The sequence below is a fragment of the Drosophila obscura genome, unplaced genomic scaffold, assembly GCF_018151105.1.
Source record: "Drosophila obscura isolate BZ-5 IFL unplaced genomic scaffold, ASM1815110v1 contig_150, whole genome shotgun sequence".
NCBI classification, from domain to species: domain Eukaryota; kingdom Metazoa; phylum Arthropoda; class Insecta; order Diptera; family Drosophilidae; genus Drosophila; species Drosophila obscura.
In genome coordinates this window covers 11,886,833-11,911,849 of record NW_024542736.1, presented here as the reverse complement: position 1 = coordinate 11,911,849, position 25,017 = coordinate 11,886,833, and the positions used below count along the sequence as shown (strand labels likewise).

The window sequence follows — 25,017 nt, the reverse complement described above, 5'->3', positions numbered from 1 at the left end:
ACGAATATATTTTTTAGAAAAGTAAAACAAAGATAAAAAAAAAGCGAAAAAAATTACACAAGTTCCAAGTAAACAAAGTAAACCAACTGCTGAGTCCTATCAGCAAACCAACGAAATGAGGTGAGCCATGGCCGTCATTAGCATAGTTAAAGCCCCGATAACCCCGATTCGAACTGCCCTTCCTCGAACAGCGAGACCAAGAAACTACTCGACATATTGTTATGCGACATTTACGGCCAGCAAGAGCAGCTGGCTCGACGCAAGCGGCGCTCTAGAGGCATGGATTCGCATCCAGAGAATCATCATTCAAGATCCACCAAGAAGAAGAAGAAGGGACAAATGGCTCGCCTGGTCAGCGGTGTGACGGGTGGTCGTGCAGTCTTGGAAAAACTGGATGTGCTCAAGCTCGTCGATGTCGTTGCCATTCTCAAGGTGGAGATGCTGATGATGGGCTATATGCTTAAGACAGTTCTCATATCCAGGGATCGGATGCAACGGCAGCAGGAGGTTCTGTGCAAGTTCATCGTCAGCGCAGTGGAGAGGCGTAAGTAATCCATCCGATTTTTCTCGCAGTGCAGCAACTGTCAAAATATGTGCGGGAGGTTGCAGGGCGCACTGCGCAGGTCCCACGGAGTGACAGCTGGGGGCTTGGATGCCTCTGCAGGCCATTCCTGGCCCAGTCAAGTGCGGACCTCTCAGCTGTGTGCCTCGTTAGTGCGGAATAGGAAAAGCCAAAAAACAAATTCAAGCTGAACGCTGAAAAAATCCTCGCTAGCGTCACGCAACGTGCATGTATGTGTGTGTGTGTGTGAGTGTGTGTGCTTTATTGAATGAACTTTGTTTGTGTGCGTGTGTTGTGGGCAGGTGTAGCCTGTGCGTGTGTGTGGGTGGGTGTGCCGTGCCGTGCCGTGCCGTGGCTCGGGGGGAGGCCGAGTTGATGACGACACAAGATGAGGCGATGGTGGGCTACGTTACTCTGAGACTGTCTGACGAGCCTGCACGCACACACGCACACACATACCCCAGTGTTCTCTGCCTGTATGGGTGGGTGGGTGTGTGTGTGTGTGAGTGTGGGCACGCGGTTTGGAATAACAACGTGTAGATGTCGCCGTCTCTGCTGATGTCGGGTCGGACTTGGCCTGGCCTCCACAAGCATTTCTGTCCGCTTTATCTATGTTTTCATATCTCCCTGCCTCTCTCTCTCTCTTCTTGCCACCTCTCTTTCCAAGTGTGCCTGCGTGTGTGTGTGTGTGTGAGTGAGTGGGGGCAGCCCCATGTTACCCTTGACAAAAATACTCGCATGGTGTGCCAGCAGCAGCAACAAGAACACCGAAACAAAACAGCCATAAAAACGAGCGCGTGCAAGAAGTACGAGTACGTTGGCTATGAAAGCCAGTTATTTATTTATTTATTATTAATTCACCTTCGCCTATTCGCCAATGCATTGCACTTTGTAATTGAGTTTTCTGCGGCCTGAATCCCGACCGTGCGTAATTGAATAATATACTTTTATCGATCGCCCCGGCCGAGACGAGACCGAGGCCCAGTGCCGTGTAATTAAAACCTGCAGGAAATCGAAATAGTGCACTCCATGCCATGCGGAATGGAATTTCATTAAATCTCAACTCGTTTTCTTCCGCCTCTTCCGTTTGCATGCGTTGGCCGAGCGCGCCATTTTGTCGGCCCTTTTCCTGTTCCAGGTGAACATGAAATTACCCCTACCCCCGCCCACCAACTTATGAAATGGCTTTGTTTTGATGACTGCCGCACATGTGTCCTGTGGCCATGCCCGACCGATATTGCTGCTATTTTTGTTTGCCGCTTGCCATTGTGGGATGCATGATTCATGTCGTGCTGCCACTCATGAGCTCGGCTTTTGTGTGGAAGAAGAAAAAAAAATGTTGATTGCGGATTGCATAACTACAAAGAATGTCCCACAAAACAGAAAGTGAAGGCCGACTGTGCGGCTCAGCTGTGAACAGTGTTTAATCCATATATCTGGGGCAAAACTATACAAATCCCTTGTGCAGTGAGTGAGTCGTCCACTTTGATTTATGACTTTGAGTGAAAGTGAAACTGCAAGCAAATTCTGAGCGACTTAAAGAGCTTAATCAATGCACAGTTGAGCCATGTTCAAACAAACTGCTGCTGCTGCTGCTGCCTAGATCCAATTAATAGCCACTTGGCAAACATCAATAGAGCAAATTCCCTGCGGCACACTCGATGGTTCTCTTGCCCCCCCCCATTCCTTTGTTCTCTCTACCACATTCTGGGGGTCGTCTGCTGTTTGCAGTTCTCCTCTTAAAGCCTTAATTAAAAGCCACACGCAGACTTAATGCTCTGCTTAAGCTCCTGCTTATTCAAAATTACATATTTAAATGCTTGTATATTTTAAACCCTAATTTCGGCTCAAAGGTAATTACTTGGACTATGGGATTGGCGCACCTCTGACAGAAGCGTTACGCTTAGGCGAGAAAGTGGGTCAAGACAGCGGCCAGTAAGCCAGGGAATCGATGATACGGCCAAGTCTCACAATGGCATGGCTTAGACCCCTAGCCTGGCCAAGCATTGAGTACGAGGTTTTTGGTTTCTGCAGTTGCACGGCTGTCAAGGTTTTCCTTTCTTCGGTTTTACGTGTCTGAATGGATGTGGCTGTGACTATGGCTGTGAGAGTTGAATGTGTTTTTTTTAAGATAGTTTTCAATGACATTTGATGTCAAAGTTATATAACTGTAGCATGCCACAACCTTATGTATACCAATACAACTAGTTGTAATCATATACGGATGTACTATATGTATATAGAAGCATGCTTATGTATGTATATGTATCTGTGAATCTATGTACGTGTATTTATGTAAATCTTGTGTAAATAATACAATAGGCCACAGCAAAATAACAACAACTACAACTACAACAACAACAGCAACAACAATTAGAACAACGTAAAAGCAAAAATGTAAAACCATAACTAGAGAATCCCCACAACAAGAATAAACTACTTACAACTACAACAAAGAGTCGCTGAGACAAGGGCAGTGGCAGAAACCATAGCATACCGACAGGCGCACGTTTACTTAACATGGGTAACTATGCCAAAGCCGCACCAACAAAACACACCAACTAACTAACACTCAATCACTCTCCTGTGTATACACATACCTGTACCATAGTTAACTATAAGTACGAGTATCTGGAGTGATTAATCCCGCAATTCATGTGTTTTTTTTTAGCTCCTCTCAGTGTCAAAAGTAATAACAAAGCCAGAATATATATACAAAAAATACATGCTTCGGCTACGTTTAATTGTTCGTTTCCAGCTAAACCTAACTCTTTCTCCGTATATCTTTCTCTTTATCCTGTATCTTTATCTTTATCTTTGTACATTTAACAACGAAATACTAACAAAATATCTGCGAAAAGGTAATTTATGCAAAAGAATTTGAACGACAGAAACAAACGCTGCTGCATATTTCATACGATATTTGTCCAGCATCAAAATGGCAAAAAAAACCCACTCACACTCGCACACTCAAACATATCCATACACGCACTACCAAACACACAAACATACACGTGCAGAACCCGTCCAGGCATATTACTCATGCTGAAACGCGCACAATTCTAATTTTGGCAGCCGCTTGTAATTAACATTTGCATTTTTGTTTTTGTATGGAAAGTGTTTTTTCCGCTACCACCCTCCCTCTGCCAACTGGTTGGCATAAATTTCCATTATTTCGTAGCTGAAGGGGCGTTCGAGCACATTTCACCAATTCATCCAGCCTTGGTGGCATTTAATTAGAATTTTCCACTACCCCTTTTTGGGGATTCTGCTGTTTATTTTTTGTTTCTTGTGCATAGCATTTTCATAGCATCGTTGACTGTATTTTTTTTCCAATAAATTCGTACCCTAAAGGGAGCATCTTTTGACACAAATACAACTGTTGCATGTTGGCCAAGTTTTTGCTGTTATTTTCCTACTCTTCACAAGCTTTTTTATAACTATCATTTCCTGTTTGCTGTACTTCCGTCTTTGTTTTTTTTTTTGTTCGTACAAACACCTTTGACATTTTTTCCATCAAATTGTAATTATGGCGTCGCTGTTTATTTTACGCTCTGACGCGCGTGTTTATGGCTATGCAAAGTGACACCAGCTGATATGTGTGTGGGTGGAAGAGCCCTGACACTCACACACTTTAATTTAATGAGAAACGACACCCTTAAGTTAACAGATAATAAAACAATCTATGTCCAATCACCAGCTACCAGCTGATGTACACCTTCTGCAATGAGTTAGAATACGTTTTTTTGCCATTTAATTTCCTTGGTAACTTTTGGGACGTACATAAGAACCCATCGCAAAATTCTTGAGCAGCCTGGCTGTCACAGGCACAGATCCCTCATCAAATTCAACTCAAGCTAAAAGCGAAGTACAAATAAAAATAAAAACTTGGATGTTTTTGGCAGGCAGGCAAAAATGTTCAGTTAAGTTTTGAGAGCAGAGCTTATTGAAATTGACAGGCAGCTTTTGGGTGGCCTTATGCAAATTGATTGGCCATTCTCCTGTTCTCGAAGGACACCCCAGCAGGACACGTGTCTTCTGTATAGCATCGGAAATTTAATCAAAGTTATACAACGCAAAGGACATCCAATGCGAGAGCAAAAACTGCAGCAACTCTTTGGGTTAAGCGTTATGCAAGTTGCTGGGAAGCACAATTCCTTTGCTCTTTGGGGCATAATCGCGTGTTGAAGTGCTTTTGTCTGGGGCCGCGTGATAAAAGCAAATTGCAACCGCTAAGCCGATAAGCCGATAAGAATTGGGGTTAAGCGTTGCAATAGTTTAATGAACCATTGAGGATGAACTTTACTGTATTACACGGTCTCATCTCATCTCTTCTGGATGGCCGCCGGCCTGGGAATTCATTAGAAGATTCACGCTCGAATTGACACTAATGGCACTGAACGTGCCTGCGCATCCAAGTGCAGTTGGGATTGGGTTCGTTTCCAAGACAGCCGCAGACAAACTGACGCTACTGCCGCAGTCTTTCTCTGTCTTTCTCGTTTTTTCTGTGTTCCCTCTTTGGGGTCATGCAGTCCCCCAGGATAAATACGGTTTAAGTACACAGCTTTTGCTGCTCTTGGAGCTCGCTCTGCTTTCGCACATTGGCTGAATGGCTGACTGGCGCAAATGGCCATTATATAGAGTGAAGTAAATCTCGTTTGAGCTGCTCCAAAGGTGTCAGAGGGAAGATAAATTAACTTTTAGCCATGAGTACAGCAGTTTTTCCAGGGAAGTGTGCTTAGGCCCAGACCCTGAATTGTAAAAATGTGACTGTTTATACGCCGCAGAAGGACTTATAGTTCAGTTCGCAACTTTTTAAGCTGTTTCCTCAGCAGCAGCAAAGACCTTTCTGTTTGCATGAAAACTAGCTGTGGCTTACAGTCCTTCTGAATGGCCCAGCAACAACAAATTTAATCCGAATCGATATATTGTACTGGTCTGTAAAGGTAGCAAAAGCTGCGGCATACAATGCTATCCTATTTCTTTTCTGTTTTGTTCATTTTATATAGAAGAAAATAAAATCGATGTAACATTTACGGGCCTTAAATCTTAAAATCTAATAAAAGTAATGCAAAAAATGGAAAATTAAATTGAAATTTAATTAAACATAAATATATATGTACTTGCCTTTTTTCGTATCATTTTTGTCAGTGTATTTTTTATGTAAAAATACCCGCAAAAGGCCATTTACTTTCAGCTCATTAAACCAGCTGTCTTGCATTGCGTTTTCTTTTTAGTTGGGGCACACAAGCACAAGTGGCGCAAACACACAGACACACACACAAACACACACACATACACGCATACATGACCCACACGCACGTGATGCCGCTTGAAGCTTTGGCCCGCCCGGCCTGGTCAAGGCCTGGCTGAGTATTTGGCCAAATGGCTGGCTGCCTAACAATCACAGCCTTGACATGCAAACGCGCAAACACACATACATGCACACACATCCTGGCCACGTTATTCTCGGGGTGCATTTAAAATAATTACCAGCCAGAAAGTTTTGTTTTCATTGTCATTCGCACATAAATCTCTCATGTAAAATGCATTTCCAAGAGGAGCGTAAAAAAGATAGCACTACAAAAATATGAGCCCCCCGTGAATGGACCCAGACCCAGACTCAGCCTCAGCCCATCCGTCCATCCTCGGACCATAAACAATGCTTTATGTCCGGCGCCTAATTGGTGCGATGCTAGGGGCCCCATTATATAAGAGTTGGCGCAATTAGTATTTCATTAGCTTAGTCCGGGCTTGCGTCTGAGAGTTGGGGCCAGTCGAGTTTTGCTCGTCAACTGTGCGAGAGGCATAAGAGCAATGGCGAGCCACCGCTTTTAGCATAAGTATTTTCTTCAATTTTCCTTAAACACACAAGCCGCTGTTTGCTTGAATTTAACGTTCAGCAAAGTCCCGGCAATAGCTCCCATGATTGCCTCTTCATTATGCGAATGCCTACCACCAATCCACTGAATTTGCTCAAATAAACTTCTTAGGTACAACCAACACACACACACACATCTCATATATATGTACATTTGCTCAAGTATGTAAATAAGCGAAGAAAATTTGGGGAAAAACAAGTCAAAGAAATTGCCCATCTAACTACACATATATGTTTTTTTTTTTTTTCCATGGATACGCCATGGTGGGTGAGAATCTTTAAAAGACGTGACTGGCCCGTACCAGTCAACGAACTGGACTACCCCTCCGGGGCTTCCCAGCTAAACTCACCACACACAGCTACGCACCTCATTCCCCGCGGGATCACCGCAAAGTATTACTTCGCGGGGATGGGTTGCCTACTTTAGGCACTCTCCGCCAAGCGTCGCTCCCTTTCGCATCTTCTCAGATCGCTCTGGATGCCTACAAGGGTGTCGCAGACGCGTTTCCAATTCTCCTCGGACTCCGTCATGTAGGCCATCAGCTCCTCTGGTGGTGGGACGAACCCTGTTCTTGGGCGGTACCTCGTGCAGTGGTAAATCACATGCTCCGGATCCTCGCTCTCATGCGGGCACTCTGGACACTCGGGGGTGTCATCGTGTCTAAACCTGTGCAGGTACTTCCTGTAGCCTCCGTGGCCCGTCAGGAATTGGGTCAGGTGATAACTCACCTCTCCGATTCGCCGCCCTATCCATGGCTCGATGTCTGGAACAATCCTGTGGGTCCATCGTCCATTAGTGGCTGTGTTCCACCTTGTCTGCCATGTTGCTATCGACGCCAGTGTTGCCGATGCTCGGATGGTCTCTGCCGTTCTTCCTGACTCCGAGCGCTCTGCGTATAGCTGCGTCATCTCCGTCGCTAGGATGTCCACCGGTATCATACCCGCGAGGACCAGGTACCTCGTACCTCAGTACCCTATCCGACAGATAATTGTCTATTATCCTGAGCAGGTAGGTGGGGTCCTATTCTTCCGAGGGTCTCCTTGATCCGGGTCCAGTTCGCCGAGTTGAACGCATTACGGATGTCCAGGGTCACAACCGCGCAGTACTCCTTCGTTCCAAATCTCCATCGGGTTCCCTCGATCGCCCTCGATGCGATGTCGGTGACCGCTCTGATGGCGTCGACCGTGGATCTGGCCTTCCGGAATCCATACTGGGACTCTGACAGAGCTTCCTTCTCTTCGATCACTGCTAGTAGTCTAGAGTACACGATCCTCTCCAAGACTTTACCGACGGTATCCAGCAGGCATATTGGGCGGTATCCTGACGGTTCCTCCGGGGCTGTTTCCTTTAGGCAAAAGGATTAGGCGCTGCACCTTCCACTGCTTGGGAAAACTCCTTCCTTAGGCATCTGTTGTAGGTGTCAACGAATACCTCCGGTCTGGTGATTGCTCCAAGCTTTAAGGCCTTGTTGGGTATCCCGTCTGGACCTGGGGCCTTCTTGTCTCCGACTCTCCGGATGGCTGTCGTCACCTCCTCTGCGGAAATCGCCTGCCACAGTTCGTGGTCTTGGCGCGAAGAACTCCCATCCTGGTGTGGGTGCTGTGGGAAAAGTGCCTCCACGATGCTACGAAGTAGCGTCGGCACGTTACTTCCGGCGTTTCCTGGCTTCTGATCTTCTTGGTGACAACCTTGTATGCCGTCCCCCAAGGGTTTATATCCGCCTCCTCGCATATCTGCTTAAAGCAGGACGACTTGCGCTTTTATTGCTCGCTTAAGAGCTCGCTTGGCTACACGGAGATCGTCTCCCAACGTGTCGAAGTCTGGGCGACCCCGCGCCTCTGGTAGCACTCCTCGACCGTAGGCATGCTTTCCTGAGCTGGCCGATCTCTTCGTTCCACCAGTAGCAGGGTGCTCCTCGTCTGCTCGGCTTCCTTCGCGGCATTGCAGCGTCGCACGCCTCCTCTAGGCGCATTGCAAGTTGCAGAGTCAGGCTATCTGCCGTTTCCCCCATTGGGCTCCAGTTGGCGTCGCGGAGACACTCCTTGAACGTTTCCACGTCCAAGTGGTCGTCCTTCCATCTGGGTCCGGTCGTCTTCGCACGCTGTCTCCTTCGACTTTCTCCGCAGTCAAAATGGATCGCCTGGTGGTCGCTAAACGTGAACTCCTCGCTTACTCTCCATGTAGATTTCCTACAGAGTGAGCTGCTCATGAACGTCAGACTATAATAGACCCGCGTCCCGCCTTGAAGTACGTTAGCTTCCTTCCGTCGTTTGCAAGCACCACATCCAAGGACGCAAACTCCTCCAGCAGACACGTGCCTCTGGCGTTGGTCTCTCTGCTACCCCACTCCACTGACCACGCATTAAAGTCGCCCGCTATCACTAGGGGCGCTCTGCCGCGCGAGTCTTCTGCTATGTCTGATAGCATCCTCTGGAAGCGCGCTAGGTCCCAGCTCGGCGGAGCATAGCAGCTGTAGAAGGTGACCCCTCTCAACCTCGCTCTGACGAAACCGTCGTTCATATCTCCCGTGGGGGGGTTTTTACAGACCAGATGGCTGCCTTCCCGCATCTGCTGTTGGTCCAGCCGCTTCGCGGTATCGTCCTGAATGGCTCGCATATAAGAACGACGTCCGTCTTCCGCTCTCTAACTGCTTGTCTTAGGAGAGACTGTGCAGCTTCGCAGTGGTTGAGATTCAGTTGAGTGCATCTCATGCTGATCTCTTCGACAGGGCGCTCCTAAACAGGGGGCATCTACCGCTGCCGGCCACGTGCTTCCAATCGGCGCTCTTTCCCTTGCAGAGCATGCACTGTGGCTCCGAGTCGCAGTCTTTTGCTATGTGGTCCTCCTTACCACATCTCCTGCACAGCTTTGATCTTCGATCTCGCTCCTGCACTGCCGTGCCATGTGCCCGAATTCGAGGCATCGGAAGCACTTGGTGACGCTGACCCGTTCGCGGAGTCTGCATCTTACCCAGCCTACCCTCAGCACTCCCAGCTTAAGCGCCTTCTGAGCGCTCTCCGCTGGTAGCCTGATTGTGGCCGTCTGCGTTCCTCCGTATGCCTTCCGCAGTTGGATGTCCTCTGTGGTGAACTCCGTGGGGTTACCTGGCTTCTCATGCCTCCATTATATCCTCCCTGGTGGTGATCTCGTCGAGGTCCCTGCATTCGAGACTCACCCGATGCGTCAGGGTACGGACATCCGCCTGCTCACCCAGCGTCCCAACTACTAGGCTCCTGAAAGTCTCAGTCTCCTGTCCCGACTTATTGAGCTGCAGCAGAGCTCTCCTTTTTGTGTCCTCCTTATCTGGCGACCGCGTCTCCGAGTCCGTGAGGGTTTCGTCCGTCTTCACTTTACGCAGTATATCAGCGTAGCTGGTTTCGCCTTTCGTGGAAACGATGATGGCATCCGGTCTCGTCTCTCACGGAGCTCCAGGCGGCTTTCCGTCTTCTTCCTTCTGCGTCGGTTCGACACGGTCTGGAAAGGGATTCCGCGGGCGCTCGTCCCGTTTCGATGGGGGCGTCGTTTCCGACTGCTACGCCTGGCATGGTCTGTGCTTCCACTGATGCCTTGGTTCTCTCGTCCGAGGTGTTGGCGCACCTGCAGCCTGCTTCCTCTTTGGCTCCGGAGCCGTCTAGACGGGGATGTCTGAGGGACTGGTGTGTCCTGATCACAGCCTTAGCTCCTGTCATGTAGCTGGATGGCTACCAGCTCATACAGCACCCGTATGCTCTCGATCGAGTCCCTCATAGGCTGGTGTATCGAGCGCCTCTTCCCATGTCGGCACTCCACAGCTGCGTGATTCTCTTCCGAGATCGCGCATGCTGTGCTGCCTCCGAGCTGGCGTCCTGAGTCCGGATCCGTGCGTGCCGGCGGGGCGCGTCAGTCCGTTCGCCAGTGGGGTCCTCGCCATTTGTTGCTTTTGTAAAGCCGCTACCTTCCTTCGTATTTGGTGTGGTTGTGCTCATTTTGTTGGGTACCAACTCATGAGCCGTTGTCTGTCCGTTGTACAGTCGCGTTTTGATCCCATGGTTGTCTATGCAGCAGGGAGGCCATGCGAGGGTTGACTCTCGCCCTTATGGGGTCGGGAGTTCAGAGCCGGACCGCGCTAGTCAGGAGTGACTCAACTGAGCCGTACGTCCAACTTAATGGCGACGAAACAGGAGCGTACTTGAGTTTGCCATTTTTCACGGGACGGGGCAGAGCAGCATTAGCCTAGCAGCCATTTCGGCAGGATTTCACTCGCGTACTAGGTGCTAGAATACGACTTCCGTCAGCCCAGGGGTCGTCAGGTATGAAAGGGGGGGTCCAGTTCCGACCTGCTTTACTGGTCTCGCTTAGTCGCCTCTCTATTAGCTGGTACTGTGCGCCTATCCGGGGATACCTGGAGTGCGGCGGTACGGCTGCTTTGTGCTGTGGGAGGAATCGACCGCTATTCCAGTTAATGGAATTCAGGGTCTTTCCGCCTACTGGACCTATCCGGCATAACACCCGGCTCTAGCGCCCATACGACAGCTTGACGTGCTGTGGTGGTATTCTATTTCCCGCTCACCACACGGGTGACTACACATATATGTAGGTATTTACATTTGTACATATGTATGTATGTACATTTGTCTAAGCAGAAATCGACAGGACCATTTGCTTTGCCAAACTTATTCGCTAGCTATATTTTCTCTGCATATTTAGTGTGCTTTATTCAGCCAAAAATTAAAGCAATTTTGCTCAGAATTCTTTAACAAAAAATTAGCCCAATTTCCAGGGGAATTCTTTTAAATGGTAATTTTTATTTTCCGACCAAAATTCGTCGTGTTTTTTTTTTGTATTCTCATAGCATACGCTTTCCGGCCGACTGAATAAGCAGATTTGAGCTTTAACATTTCCATCACGTTTCGCCCGGCAACGTGCAGCTTGATAAGCTGGAAATGAAAAATAAAGCGGAAATCAAATTATCAGCCATAAAGTGGAGCCACACGAAAGCAGTCTACGGCGAAGCCCAAAACGAAAAAATAAAATAAATTTATATCGATTCTAAAAGCGAACTTGAACCAAACCGAAACGCAATCTGAATTTATGCTGCTCTCATAAACTCACATCCAGGCACAATATTATTTTTTTATTAACTTGACCTTTGGTGTAGTGTGCTGTGTGTTGTGTGGGGAATCCACTAAAGCTATTGGGGTGAAGGCAGTAGAGCCCCAGGCAGCAGATGCTTCCAGTCAAAAAGATAAAGTCAAGCCAAAGGGGATATTGTTCTTGTATCAAGGCTGTCAGCTGGACGTAAAAGATCTCCGCAGCTAACTATGTTGTATAACAAGCTGAAAGCTGAAATGTCAGAGCTTGCTCTACATGGCTACCCACACACACATGTACACCCACACAGTGCACCCCCACACCCCACCCACTACACACAAAAAGCATGCCACTTGTCTGGCGCAATAAATGTCATGGTCAATTTGACACAAAGATGTGTGAAAAACCAGAACGGATGAGGATGCTTTTAATGGAGTGGAGTGACTTGTTTCATTTTGGCTTTGAATGTTCGTTTTTTTTTTGTGTTCCTTTCAACCGGCTCAATACATACAAATCCTTCCTGCACAACGACAAGGCACAGTTTTCATCTACATGTCTTACTCGTAGTTCCGCATGTCTTAGTTTGGCTCTCAAGCTAGTTTCGCACATGGACATTTTTCGCTGTCATCTCCTTGATACCATCCGGATCAAAAAAATACTTGATTGATTATGTGTCTAACCTATATAAATATATCAATATATATATATATTCTTTGTATTCTTTCTTCTTCTCTCTTTTGCGCGCTCTACTAACTCTGTAAAAAACCAAAAAAAAAAAACAATCAACTAATCTCTTTCTATGAATAAACCTAACTAACTTATATTTATGTACATGTAAAGTTTGCATACTGCACGGATATTGTAAGTCATAGGGAGAATCTGGCTAGAGCCGAAACCAATTTAAAATGTATAGAGACATAAAATACTATATAGAAAAGCTATATAGACTAGGTAGAATCGATCGCAGCCCGAGGGTATACTATATAAATGTTTCACTTAACTCTTGCAGACGATGCACAGCCTAAAATGCGTTTTAGCCTCTCACCACCGCCACAGAAAGCCATTAGCAGCGCCGCCAGCCTAACCTCCCCCAGCACCACCCCAAGCACCACCACCACCACCAACAAGAGTAGAGGCACCACCAACCACAACATGCTGACACGCAATGGAGGGGCCGGAGGAGGCGGAGTAGGCGCCTCCACTGCTGCGGCAGCCACCGATGAGGATGCTGCATCGGATTACAATCAATGGCTGCATGCCATGAAGCTGGTCGCCCGCCTGCCCGGTGGCACGCCACCCGAATTCCGGCGCAAGGTACTGTATCCCATTCAGCTGTCAGCTGTCCGGTTAGACTGATTGCATTGGCCATCATCTATCCCTACAGCTGTGGCTCTCGCTGGCGGACAAGTACCTCAAGTCGAAGAACGTGGACTGGACCAAGCAGCGGGAGAAGTGCTTCTGCGAGGAGTGGCGCGAGGATGACGAGGAGCTGGGCATACAAATCGTTAAGGTAAGAATCGGGAACACAGGACTGCACGGGCCAGGACTATTTTAAAGCCGATTTTCCCCGATTTACCAGGACCTGCATCGCACTGGCTCCAATTTGTGCACTGGCCCCGCGGGATCCATCAACCAGGCCAAGCTGAAACGCATTCTGCTTGGCTATGCCCGCTACAATCCCGAGGTGGGCTATTGCCAGGTGAGTGCTCCTCAAAGGCTCTTTGTCTGCTTTCTCCACTCAAGAATACTCTCATCCCTCCCACCTCTGTGTAGGGTTTCAACATGCTGGGCGCTCTGATACTGCAGGTCATGGACAAGGAGGAGGAGGAGTCCATGAAGGTCATGATCTATCTGGTTGAGGGCGTACTGCCGACGGGCTACTTCTACGGCTCAATGGGCGGCCTCCAGGCGGACATGGGCGTATTCCGCGAGCTGATGCAAACGCGTCTGCCGCGCCTTGCCAAGCACCTGCAGCGGCTGCAGGGGCCCGTGGAGAATGCCTACGAGCCGCCCTTGACCAATGTCTTCACCATGCAGTGGTTCCTCACCATGTTCTGCACCTGCCTGCCAATGTCCTGTGTGCTGCGCGTCTGGGATCTGGTGCTCATCGAGGGCAGCGATGTTCTCCTCCGCGTCGCCCTCGTTCTCTGGAGCCTCCTCGAAGAGTGAGTAGAGAGCCTTTCTGTCTCTGTCTGTGTCTCTGGGTTGGGTTGGGTTTCGGGGCTTTGCTTGGTTGGCTTTTTGGGTGGTTAAGTGCAACTGCAACCCGTTTCCCCCCGCAATTCATGGCACGAATTTGTGTCAAGGCTGCTGTTAGACATTTTGGTAAAACTTTTTCTCGCTTGCCAAATGCAATTTAGCAGTTTTGGTTCGTTTCTGGCCACCAGAAATTTTATGTTCTGTCATTTTGGAACTTTTTATGGTGCCTGTGGACAACAACAAGTAAACCAGATATCAACAAGGTTAGGAAATGCATAAAGAAACCTAGACATGGAGCTCAGCTAGCGCGGGGCTGTGGCATTTCAATGTCAAAGGGTTGAGCTATGAAATCCAAACGGAAGACTGTGGGAAAAGTTTCTTAATTGGGTGGAGAATGGAAAGGAAAGAAATGGTATCCAAGGTAGCTGCTAAGATGAGAGAATGCCAATGCTTGAATAGCGAAAACTTTATAGGAAAAACGAGAAGGAACGTGTGAGTCGCTTCTGGGGACGCGACTCTGCTTATGCCCGTACTCAGTCAGCATATACATTTTTGAGCATATAATTATTTAGAATCAAAAAAAAATAAAAATTTTACATTTTACATTTTTTAGCTATATCTGTTATCTACATCTACATATACTATGTATATTCTACATCTAACATGTATATTCGACATGTACCATTTAGATTCCACATCTCCTCCGCTAGGGGTTGCTCGCGCACTGAACGCGGCAGAGTGTGCGAGCGAGAAAGAAAATAAGTTGCGTTGTTGTTGGCAGGAGGGGGCAGGGGAAGCAACAGAAAATTAATTTCTTCATTCTGGCTATAATTATGATCCGATCTAGTTCAGATTTGGCAATCTAGTAGATATGGGCATTCTCTACGATGCTGCGTTTTTAGTTTTATCGTATCTTTAAAATTGTGCCTGCCACAGATATTCGTTCTTTCTGGGGGCGGAAGGGGGCGGGGCGAAATTTTGAAATACACTTGTAGCAGTGTGATATCACATGAGTCTAGAAACCAAATTTGGTTACCCTAACTCTTATAGTCTCTGAGATCCAGGCGCTTAACAAGACGGACGGACGGACGGACCGACAGACATGGCTATATCGACTCGGCTATTGATGCTGATCAAGAATATATATACTTTATGGGGTCGGAAAATTTTCCTTCTCTGCGTTACACACATCCACTTTTACCACAAATCTAATATACCCCTTAACTCTATTTTGAGTACGGGTATAAATAGAAATCTTAGAAGTCTAAAAAGGATTGGGAATTAAGTCTCTTCCTTACACCTTATACCTTCCAATAAAAATGCCTTTCTACTTATTTCAGACGCGTGCTCAGTGTCCGATCGGCCGATGAGTTCTATGGCAAAATGGGTTCCTATTCGAGTGAACTGCTTAACGGCCATTTGATCGATTCGAATGGACTGATCGAAAGAGTCGTCAAGCTAGGACCCATTGCAGATCTCAGGCAGCTGAGGGACAAGCATCTGTACAACATTGCCCCCCTGCGACACAAACAGGGACTGCAGTGAGTATAAACCAGAGATAGAAATGAAAACCACAGGATACAGAGCATTCCTTCATTGCAGACTGTACTACGATGACGAGGACACGCATTCGGATGAGGAGCGCATGGCGGTGGCCACCGTCTGGGGTCTGAACTGGGGCCGTCGCGGCTCCGTGGGACCGGCAGCGGGCAAGCAGCCAACGGAGCAGAAGGATCGCATGGCGCTGGACATTTCGCTGCTGAAGAAGCAGTACGATCGGCTGAGGGAGCGCCAGAAACAGGCCCATGTCATCCTGACCACGGCCTGCTCGACGGCAGCGCGTCAGGGAGCGGCACCCAACACTTCCCAGCCCTCGGTGGCAGTCAATCAGCTGCTCCTCGGCCGTCCGGCCATCATCACCAACAGGGGGAAGAGGGTGAGCGCTCCGCTGGGAGCCATACCGCCTGCCAGGAAGCCCTCCCTGCCCGCTGTGCTGCACACCCAACCCTCCACGGAGAAGCAGCTGCGACGCGGCGAGACTCTGCTGTGGCGGGACACGGACCCCACCCGCAGACGCCGCGACAGCCTCACCTGGAAGGAGATCAAAGCGGATCGGGCGGCCATGATGCGCGAGGGCGCCGAAAAGACGCTAAAGGCGCCGAAGCTGCGCTCGCGATTGGGCAAGAGCGACAGCTCCTCGTACAGCGAGGACAGCGATGGCGAGCAGGAGGTCGAACGCCCCGCCGCAGGCTCCGGCGGAGGCTGTGGTGGGTCCAGCACGGACACCAGTCTGTGCGACGACGACGACCCCAAGTCGACGGAGAAAAGTCCCAAGCAAAAGGCGAGGCTGGCGCGCAAGCTCAAAGAGAAGCCGCAGCTGACGACGGTATCGCGGGAGGCGAGCTTGGAGCGCCAGAGACCCAAGTCGTGGGCGCCCAGCTCCCATGAAATACCCTTCATGCTGATGGGCACGGAGAGCGGGGACGAGAAGGAGCCGGCCGCCAAAGGGGAGGCGGAAGTTGCAGTGGACAGTGCCACCGAAAGCGGCCGCCACGCCAGCAAGCTGGAGCCACTGCAGCTGCTGGTGGACTTGGAGATTCCGGGAATCACCAGCACCAGTCAGCTGTCGCCGATGCCGGACATGGCCAGCTATCTGGGCACGAGCTGCATCAGTCCGCTTCCAACGCCCCGGCCGATGTCCGTCGCTCCCGTGGGCATTGAGGCAGCAGCCGAAGAGGAGCAGGGCGTCGAGCCCACTGCCCGTGGGTTCGATGTCAGTGACGATGGCGTTACCAATCAGTATTTCGAGCGGGTCAACAGTGTGGAGCGGCCCAGCCGCCTCGAGCTGTCCTACTCCCTCAACGAAGAGGAAACGGACGCCCGAGCGGTGTACATGGAGCAGCGGGCTCAGGTGGAGGGTCAGAGCGGCGGGCAGGAGGCGAAGGCCACTTCTGCGCCTCAGCTGAGGGAGGAGCTGGTGGATGAGGCGGATGGCAAAGTGCCGCAGATCCGCGATGACAACATTCCCGGCGAAAACAAAGACGACTACAAGGAGGTGCTGAGCATGACGATAGAGTCGCACAAGCCGACCCGCCCCTCCGACAGCCACCAGTCTAAGCAATGCCAGCCGGAAGCGTCACGACCCGCGACGCAAGACGCTGACCAGATCCTCGACGATCGATATCGAAGAACGTTTCCAGGCGCTGGAGCATCGCTTCAGCCAGGAGCAGTCCTGTGATAAGCCCAAGTATATTCCCAGCACGGCCGCTTTGGAGGAGCGATTCGAGACGCTGGAGAAGCAGCTCAGTGCCGAGAAGCTGCGCAAGGAGCTGGAGGAAATGGAGGATCCCGAAGTGGGTGAAAAGTCCGAGCGTATTCCCTCAACAGCCGATCTCGAAACCCGTTTCAATGCCTTAACCAAGCAAATGAGTTCCAGCGAATCGAGTTCCAAGGTGCCCATCGAACTGGGTGATGCCGCGCAGTCCGGGGGCAGTGGCAGTGGCGCGAAAGAACAGCAGGACAGCGAGAAGACCAGCAAGCTGCACAGATCAGAGGACTCGCAATCAGAGGCAAAGGAAACAAGAGCAGCAACAACACCCAAAAGTGAAAGCAGCAAAGGAACGGAAAAGGAAGTCAAGGAAACGGAGCAGCCACGCCTTAGGAAACTGCCCTCGACAGCCGAGCTGGAGGATCGTTTCAATGCGCTGGAACGCAAGATGAGCGTACAGAAGAGTAGCCCTGCCAAGACAAAAAAGGAGCCACCCGACGAAGAGCAGGACAAGCAGGAACCAAAGGCCAGAAAAGAGACAGAGGTCTCAGCAAATGGGGAGGAGAAACCCAAAGAAAGCCTGGTCTCTAAGGGTGCAAAGGATTCCGAAGAAAGCGATAGGCAAACTGAAACGGCTAAAGAGAAGGACAAGACACCAACGAAGACCCCCGAAGAAAAAGAAACGTCTAGAAAAGTCCAAGCAGAACCAGCAGGAAAAGACAACGCCGACAAGTCAGTGGAAACAGAAGAGCTGAAAGCAACACAAACCAAAAAGCAGCCGGAACCCGAAAAGGTTGAAAACTCGCCCACAACGCAGCAGGAAATTCAGGAGGAACCTGTGAAGACTCCACGCAAGTCGCCACCATCCACCGAGGAGCTGGAGAAGCGGTTCAACGCGCTGGAGAAGCAGCTGAGCACAACCAACCTGGAGACAACCAAGGAAGCTGAGCAAACGAAATCCACAGCGAAAGATCAAAAGTCGACCAAGATGAGACTGCCGAAAGGGAAACAAGGATGAAAGTGGAGCGGGGCGAACCGAAGAAATCAGAGGGCGAAGTTCGAGCCGAGGAGAAGCGCAAGAGTTTCGAGGAGAGATGCAAGAGTGCCAGCAAGACATTGGAAGCCAAGGAAGAAGATGTGAAAATGGACGAAACTCCATCAAAGAAGGCGGAAGAATCTACAACAAGGAATATTAAGGAATCTCCCGGCACTAAAATGGAAAATACTCAATCAAAAAACACTGAGGAAACCGAACAGAAAGATCTCAGTAAGCGACGAGCGTCGGAGCCGCCCTCCACGGAGGATCTGGAAAAGCGCTACGAAACCCTGAAACGCCGCATGAGCAGCAAGAATCAATTTTCCACTCAAAGCGAGACCGTGAATCAAGCTCTCGAACGGATCGAGCAGGAGGTCATCTCCGAGAGCGGCGAGGACCGAGCGGGGGAGAAGAAGAAACAGCCGCCGACCACGGAGGATTTGGAGAGTCGCTTTGAGGCGCTGCATGGCAAGGACAAGGCGGAGACCAAGACCAAGCCCAAGACCCAGCCCAAGCTGGTGGATGTAGCCATTGAGGCGCATATACCTGAACCGCCGCCACCTCCTCCATTGCCACCCGCAGAGCTCAGGATACTGGCGGCGCCCACACTGCACCAGCAGCAGGCACTCATCGAAGAGCTGCAGAGCAAAATGCAGGGACAATCGCCGGGAGAGGAGAACCTCAAGCCCAGCCAGATCAATCCGCAGCGAAGGCGACAGCAGCAGCAGGAACAGCAGCAGCAACGACAACGGCAGCTGCAACTGCAACAGCGACCCACAACGATGGGCGATGAGACCTCGGAAGCACCTGCAAACACGGCTTACTACAGATCGGGAAATTATGAACCCTGGCAGCAGCGAACGGTTCGTCGTTTCTCCGATTTGCCCTCCAGGGCCGATCTGGAAAACCGATTACAATTCCTGGAGAAGCAATTGTATAAGAAATTCTACAAGCAGCGCTGTGCAAGTGATTCCGAAGTTGCATCGAAGGCCAATGTCCGCGTGTGCACTGATGATGGGCCCAGCACATCGCGCCAGGCACTGGCCGAAGGCCACCTGGAGCAGCGTGTCCTGGCCCTGGAGAAGCAGCTCAGCGAGAACAGTCTCAAGTTGCTGGAGGCCATGCGCGAGAAGTCATCGGCGGCGGCAGTGGCGGCTGTGGCTGCCACCCACAGCGATGACAGCGGCTCGCCGCGTCGGCTTAGCACGGACACCATCGATGCGACCACCGGCAAGGAGCTGGTGCGATACACGCAGAACTTTGGCGAGCTGGAGGATGTGGACTCGCACAAGCCCATCAACATCAGCATCAACATCAAAATGACGGTCAACAAGGACACCGAGCGCAAGAGGAGCGAGTCCAAGCCCACCACAGAGGACCTTGCACGACGTCTGGAGCAGCTGGAGGCGCAGTTGGTGGAGGAGCGAGCCAAGAACGGCACCGTCACCCTCATCCCAGAGAATGAAACTCTGGAAGAGCCGCAGACGGATAAACCCGATGAGAGTGAAGCCTCCAGAAAGCAGGAAAAGGATTGCCACAATCAGAATGTCAAAAGCGATGAGACGGTAAGATTGGAGGACTCCCCGCCAAAGAGCATTGAGCCCGAGACGGTGAAGGAGACCAAGACCCTGGAGAATGAGGAGATAGCCCTGGCCCGGGCCAAAGAGGTAGATATCGATAAGCCAGCTAATGAGGATCCACAATCCGAGGTACAAGCAGCGAATACCAAACAGGAAGATGTAATCAAACCCAAAGATGGTAAGGAACCTCCCACCTCTCCCAAAGCAATCGAACCCCTTCTAGCTGAGAAAGAAAAACCCAAAATCGAAGAAACTAAAGCAACGCCAAGCGGTTCAGGCGAGGAATCCTCCAATCAGCTGCCAGAGAAGACCCCAACTAGCAGCGACTCCTCCAAGGAAATGCCAGACAAAGTGGTCAGCAAGGACAGCGATATTGGTGGACCCGTGGAGGGCAACAACAAGACTGTTGTGCTCCCTACGGACAGTGAGCCCAAAGCTTCGCGGCTGAGGCGCCTGACCCGAGCCAACACCGAAGAGCTCGAAGATCTCTTTCAGGCGCTGGAAAAGCAGCTCAGCGAACGGAATTTAGTCAAGTCTGAAGATGGTCGCCTGATACGCGCTGACAGCAAGCCATCCACCGAGCAAGTGGAGCAGGCTCAGGCCATTACCGATCTGACCAAAGAGATCGAAGATTTCACCAGTGGAAAGCCAGAAGAAAAGCTGGAAAAGGAGCCCAAAGAAGACAAGTTGGAGGCAGAAGAGGTAGAAGAGCCGAACGACTATGACTGGGGACCCAATCCGGTCAAGCATCACCTGAAGCGAAAAACTGTCTACTTGCCCTCGACGAAGGAGCTGGTGGCACGATTCCGTTCGCTTGAGCGGCAAATCAAGCTGCTCGAGGACGTGGAAAAGATCGATGTGGAGCAGCGCTTGAAGGAAATCGAACGCAAGATCAAGCTGCAGTACTCGCTCTCCCACGAGAAGGACCTCAACAAGTATCTGGAACTGTGCGAGGGCAAGGGCCTGGACGAGCTCGAAGTGGAGGAAACACCAACCAAGGACGAGCCACCTTCAACAGCCAACCAACGTTCGCGTAGTCCTGCACGGAAGGTGGCCACCAAATCGCCATACACTTCTCCGTCGCGCAAGGCAGCCACCAGGTCGCCGTACACTTCTCCGTCGCGCAAGGCAGCCAGCAGCAAGTCGCCGTATGCGTCGCCGTACACATCGCCGTACACCTCACCATCTCGTCAGCGTCAGAAGACGCCGCACTCGTCGCCGACGCGAGTCGCCCCCGAAAAGAAGCTGAAACGGAGCCCCTACACCTCGCCAGTACGCCGCCAGCCGCATCCCAATGATCTGCCCATCTCCGATGACCTGGAGTTCAAGTATCGAGTGCTCGATCTGGTGCGGTCCAAGTCGAAGGAGAATCTGGCCAGGCGCATGAACGATCCCAATCGGAAGCCAGCCATTCATCCACTCGAAATGCTGCTGGATCCGAGTCCCGATGGCAGCGAAATACCCTCCACCGGGGAGCTGGAGCATCGCATTCGCCTGCTGGACGAGAAGCTCAGGTCACCTGTACGCCCCTCCCGACACAAGTCACGCTCCCGCTCCCCCACCATCGAGGACATGAAGCGCAAGAAGATGCTGGAGGAGCAGCAACCCCGCACGCCGGTGCACAATCTGGAGCGTCTAGTCAGCTCTCCGGGCAGGCCAGAACCGCCCACGGCTGAGGAGCTGGACGTGCGCATGCGGGCCCTAGAGCAGGAGCATACCTTCGACTTCAAAACACAAAAGGACTACAAGGCCTTCAACCAAAAGCTCAAGGACGTCATATCGCCCTCGATCTCGTTCGAGGAGTTCAAGGCGGCCAAGTCGCGCGAACAGAGTCCTCGCCGAGGGGGTGCCACGACGCCAAAGTCGGCGCTGCGACGCGATGACCCCGATGATTATCGACGCGAGGACACACACACGCACTATCGACCCACCAGTCCCAAGGTGATACGCTTCCGGGACGAGGACGAGGACTACTTTGAGGAGGCGCCGCGCCCAAAGTCGCGACAGTCCAGCGAACGAATGGTGGGCACCACAAATGAGGTTATGGAATGTTTATCGGAGAATACTAAAATTCTTCAACGTATTCTTAAGAAGACTCTTGCAGATCAGCCTCAGCCATCAAGCATGCGCAGCTACAGCAGCAGCTCAGCAGAGGGTCTAGACGCCCTTGGCAGTCGCCTGATGAGGGTAAGTCCGAGTCCGAGTCCGAGTCCTAGTCTCTAGTCGCCGGGAACGTTGATTGTATATTTTTAGAGATATTCTATTTTAAATACTCTATTTAGATGTATTATTCATATTTAGTCAGTTAAAGATTAGAACTAAAAATTGTATCCCTTGTAGGAAACCTCTCCCATCACCCGTACTGGCACGCACACGGGCGTGCCGCTGCGGACAACGGGCGAGAACATCAACGATCGGCTGAGCTCCATCAAGAACAGCATCAAGTCCATTGACACGCTGTGCGAGGAGAAACCTTACCAGAAGGAGAAGTGCCAGCGGTACATTGACTCGCTGTTCGCCGACTCGCTGCACTTTGCCAGCAAGAAGAGTTCCGTGGAGGATCTTGCGCACAGTCGCAGCGAGAGTCGGGGCAGGACCATGCAGCGGTCGAGCGATTATACGCCAGCTATAAGGATAACGTCGGAGCATCGTTCGCTGGGCTCGGCAGAGTCGCGGCGCTCGTTGAGTCCCCTGGGCAGGGACGTGAGTCCGCTGCAGCATCATCGCTCGCACAGGGACATCAGCAGGGATATGTCGCCGCGCAGGAGACGCGACCAGGAGGAGCGCGAGGAGCGCGAGAGCAGTAGGGTAAGACGTGATAATATGTTGCCAAATTATTTTGCTGATAATCGTAGCGAACTAAGTAGCGGGAGTAGTTTAACCAAGTTTCATAAAGTAGATAGACAACTAGAAGAGACGTGCGCCAAGTACGCGGACGACAGACGCTCGGCCTGCAGAACACCGTTGAGCTCGCCATACGAGACCCAGACCCGATCCACAGCCACACGGCACACCACCAACTACAACTACAATGCCACCACCACCACCACAACAACAGCAACATCCACAGGTAGCACAGTAACAGGAACAGCAACGGCAACGGCCATCGATAGTTTCCCCAGGCCCGTGTCGCCCTACCGACAGCCCTACGATCCGTACAGGCGTCCGAATGCCCCTGCTCCTAGTCCTGCCTACCAGCCAGCCAAGCTGGAGATTCGCCACACCACGGTGACCTCGACCTTCTATGATCGCTTCCTTACGGAGAAACAAATCGAGAAACAGACCCTCTCCCGTCCGCCCAGCCGTTCGCCGGTGGTGTCGCCATCGATCACCGCCAAGAGCTATAGCGATCTCTACCAGTCGATCTCCGCCACGAGCAGCACCTCCATCCCCATTACCACCACTGGCATCACCTCATACATGTCCAGCAGCTATGCGGGTCCCTCATTCTCCCTGCCCGGCGGCAGCAATTACTCATATCTCAGCACGCACACGGCCGCATCCGGATCCGGCAAATCTCTCTCGCCTGGCGGCAGCACAACATCCGCTACAGCCACCACGACATCGACCTCCACCTCTTTTGTGCCCTACAACTTCTCCAGCTCCTTGGGCAGTCGTTTAAGCGAACCCACTACCAGTTCCAGTGCCCCTGGCGTGACCACTGCGACGAGCTCGCTGACATACTCCACTGGGGTGTACAATCCAATGATGTCGTTCACATTGCGGGAGCCCTTGACCAGCAGCTCCCTGGGCGGGACGGGTACTGCTGCTGGTACTGGCACCTCCTCTCTGCTCGGTCAATATCAGTTTAAGAGTAGCTTCAGCTCGGGCTATACCCCCAAGACGCCAACTGAACAGGACAAGCCATAGAGAGAGAGAGAGAGAGACGCACCCTTCAATTGATCGTGAACCAAAGGTTGTCATTGACATACTCTACCACTGACACACAAACACACACTTACACACACACCTAACCTCAGTCCGCATAAAGACCATTTACAGTCTCAACTGTGCAGCTGTTCGCACTAAAAATCAAAACAGATCAAGCTCAAATTGAATACTTTACGAGTAAATATTAAAAACATCCGAAGAGACGTAAGGTAACACACCACAAGCAATATAAACATACAATAATACACATCAAATATACACACACACACACACTACACATACATACATATATCTACATACAATATATATATATATATATATATATATACAAAAGAAACTATGAAAATCCGATATTTACTCTTTCACAAAATGTTAAGGCGAAACTTTAGCACCAAACCATTTTGGCTTCTTGCAACTTACCTCATCTACATTGACAGCACCAGGCAACCAGCAACTGATCATAACTTTAGCAAAGATTTTTTATACAATCTATCTACTATATATATCTCTACATAGTATACATATATACAACAAAGAAAATATGCCTACCTATTGGAATTACATACGAGTACTACATACGTACATACATACATATAACCAAAATGTGAAGAGGGCAAAATGTTACGAGTATTACAGCATCTTTTTTCAGCGTTAAACAAGTTTAGCTAATTCATTTAATCTTTAATGAAATGTTTCTGAAACACTCAATTAAACTTAAACTTAAACCTAAACCTAAACCTTAACTTTTCTTAAATATTGTCTAACAAATACAGAATATACCACATATACACTAGCCAATCAAGAACAAAACCAAAACAAACAAAGTTTATGCAACGGTGTAAAACTCTGAATGCATTTTTGGGCCGAGTTAGTCGTGGATGAAAAACACACAAACAAACAAATAAAACATTAATCAAATAATGTTAACTGACTGACACGAGCCGTAATATTAGTTTACCAACATTGTTATATATACACACATATATGTATATTGTATGTATGTACCTATACCGATTGCGAATGATACATATATATATGTATATATTATATTGAATCATTTGTATATCGGTTGCAGTTGTTGAATTTCAGTAATGAAAATATCTTCAGTTTGAGTTGGAGTCCGAGTAATACGCAAATAAACCGGCATGCAAAAAACGGAAACAATTATCTCACCAGGCAAAGGAACCGAAAGTTATTCAAAACGATTATTAAAATTTTATGAAAAATATATATATATCGATTTGGGATCTGTGCTCCCCGCCCAACGACCTTGGGCATAAATATTATTATGATGAAATGCAATTGTTAAGTAGGCAAAACCCAAACCAAGAACGGCTTCAGTTTACACAAGTACAAGATTATACATACTACCCAAAAAATTTAATATTAATGAATGTTTTTGTTTTTAGTTTTAAAATTTTGATTACTTTTCTTGTTGTTGAATCATTTTTATGTTGATGTTCGAAATTTAACTAGACACAAGAGAATTCGACCTAATGAAAATATTTTTATTAAAAATTGTTAAAGAG

The 25,017-nt window shown here is 49.8% G+C and overlaps 1 protein-coding gene across 1 annotated transcript; it reads left to right on the top strand.

Moving 5' to 3' along the window:
* LOC111066518 (trichohyalin) lies at positions 1-23,773 on the top strand. The gene is given in 11 exon segments (XM_041596382.1): positions 1-120; positions 192-544; positions 12,524-12,828; positions 12,899-13,024; positions 13,094-13,213; positions 13,288-13,679; positions 15,054-15,254; positions 15,316-16,797; positions 16,799-17,952; positions 18,018-21,784; positions 21,938-23,773. Coding segments are annotated over 11 exon segments (9,435 nt in total). The 5' UTR covers positions 1-115; the 3' UTR covers positions 23,468-23,773.
* The last annotated feature ends 1,244 nt before the right edge of the window (positions 23,774-25,017 follow it).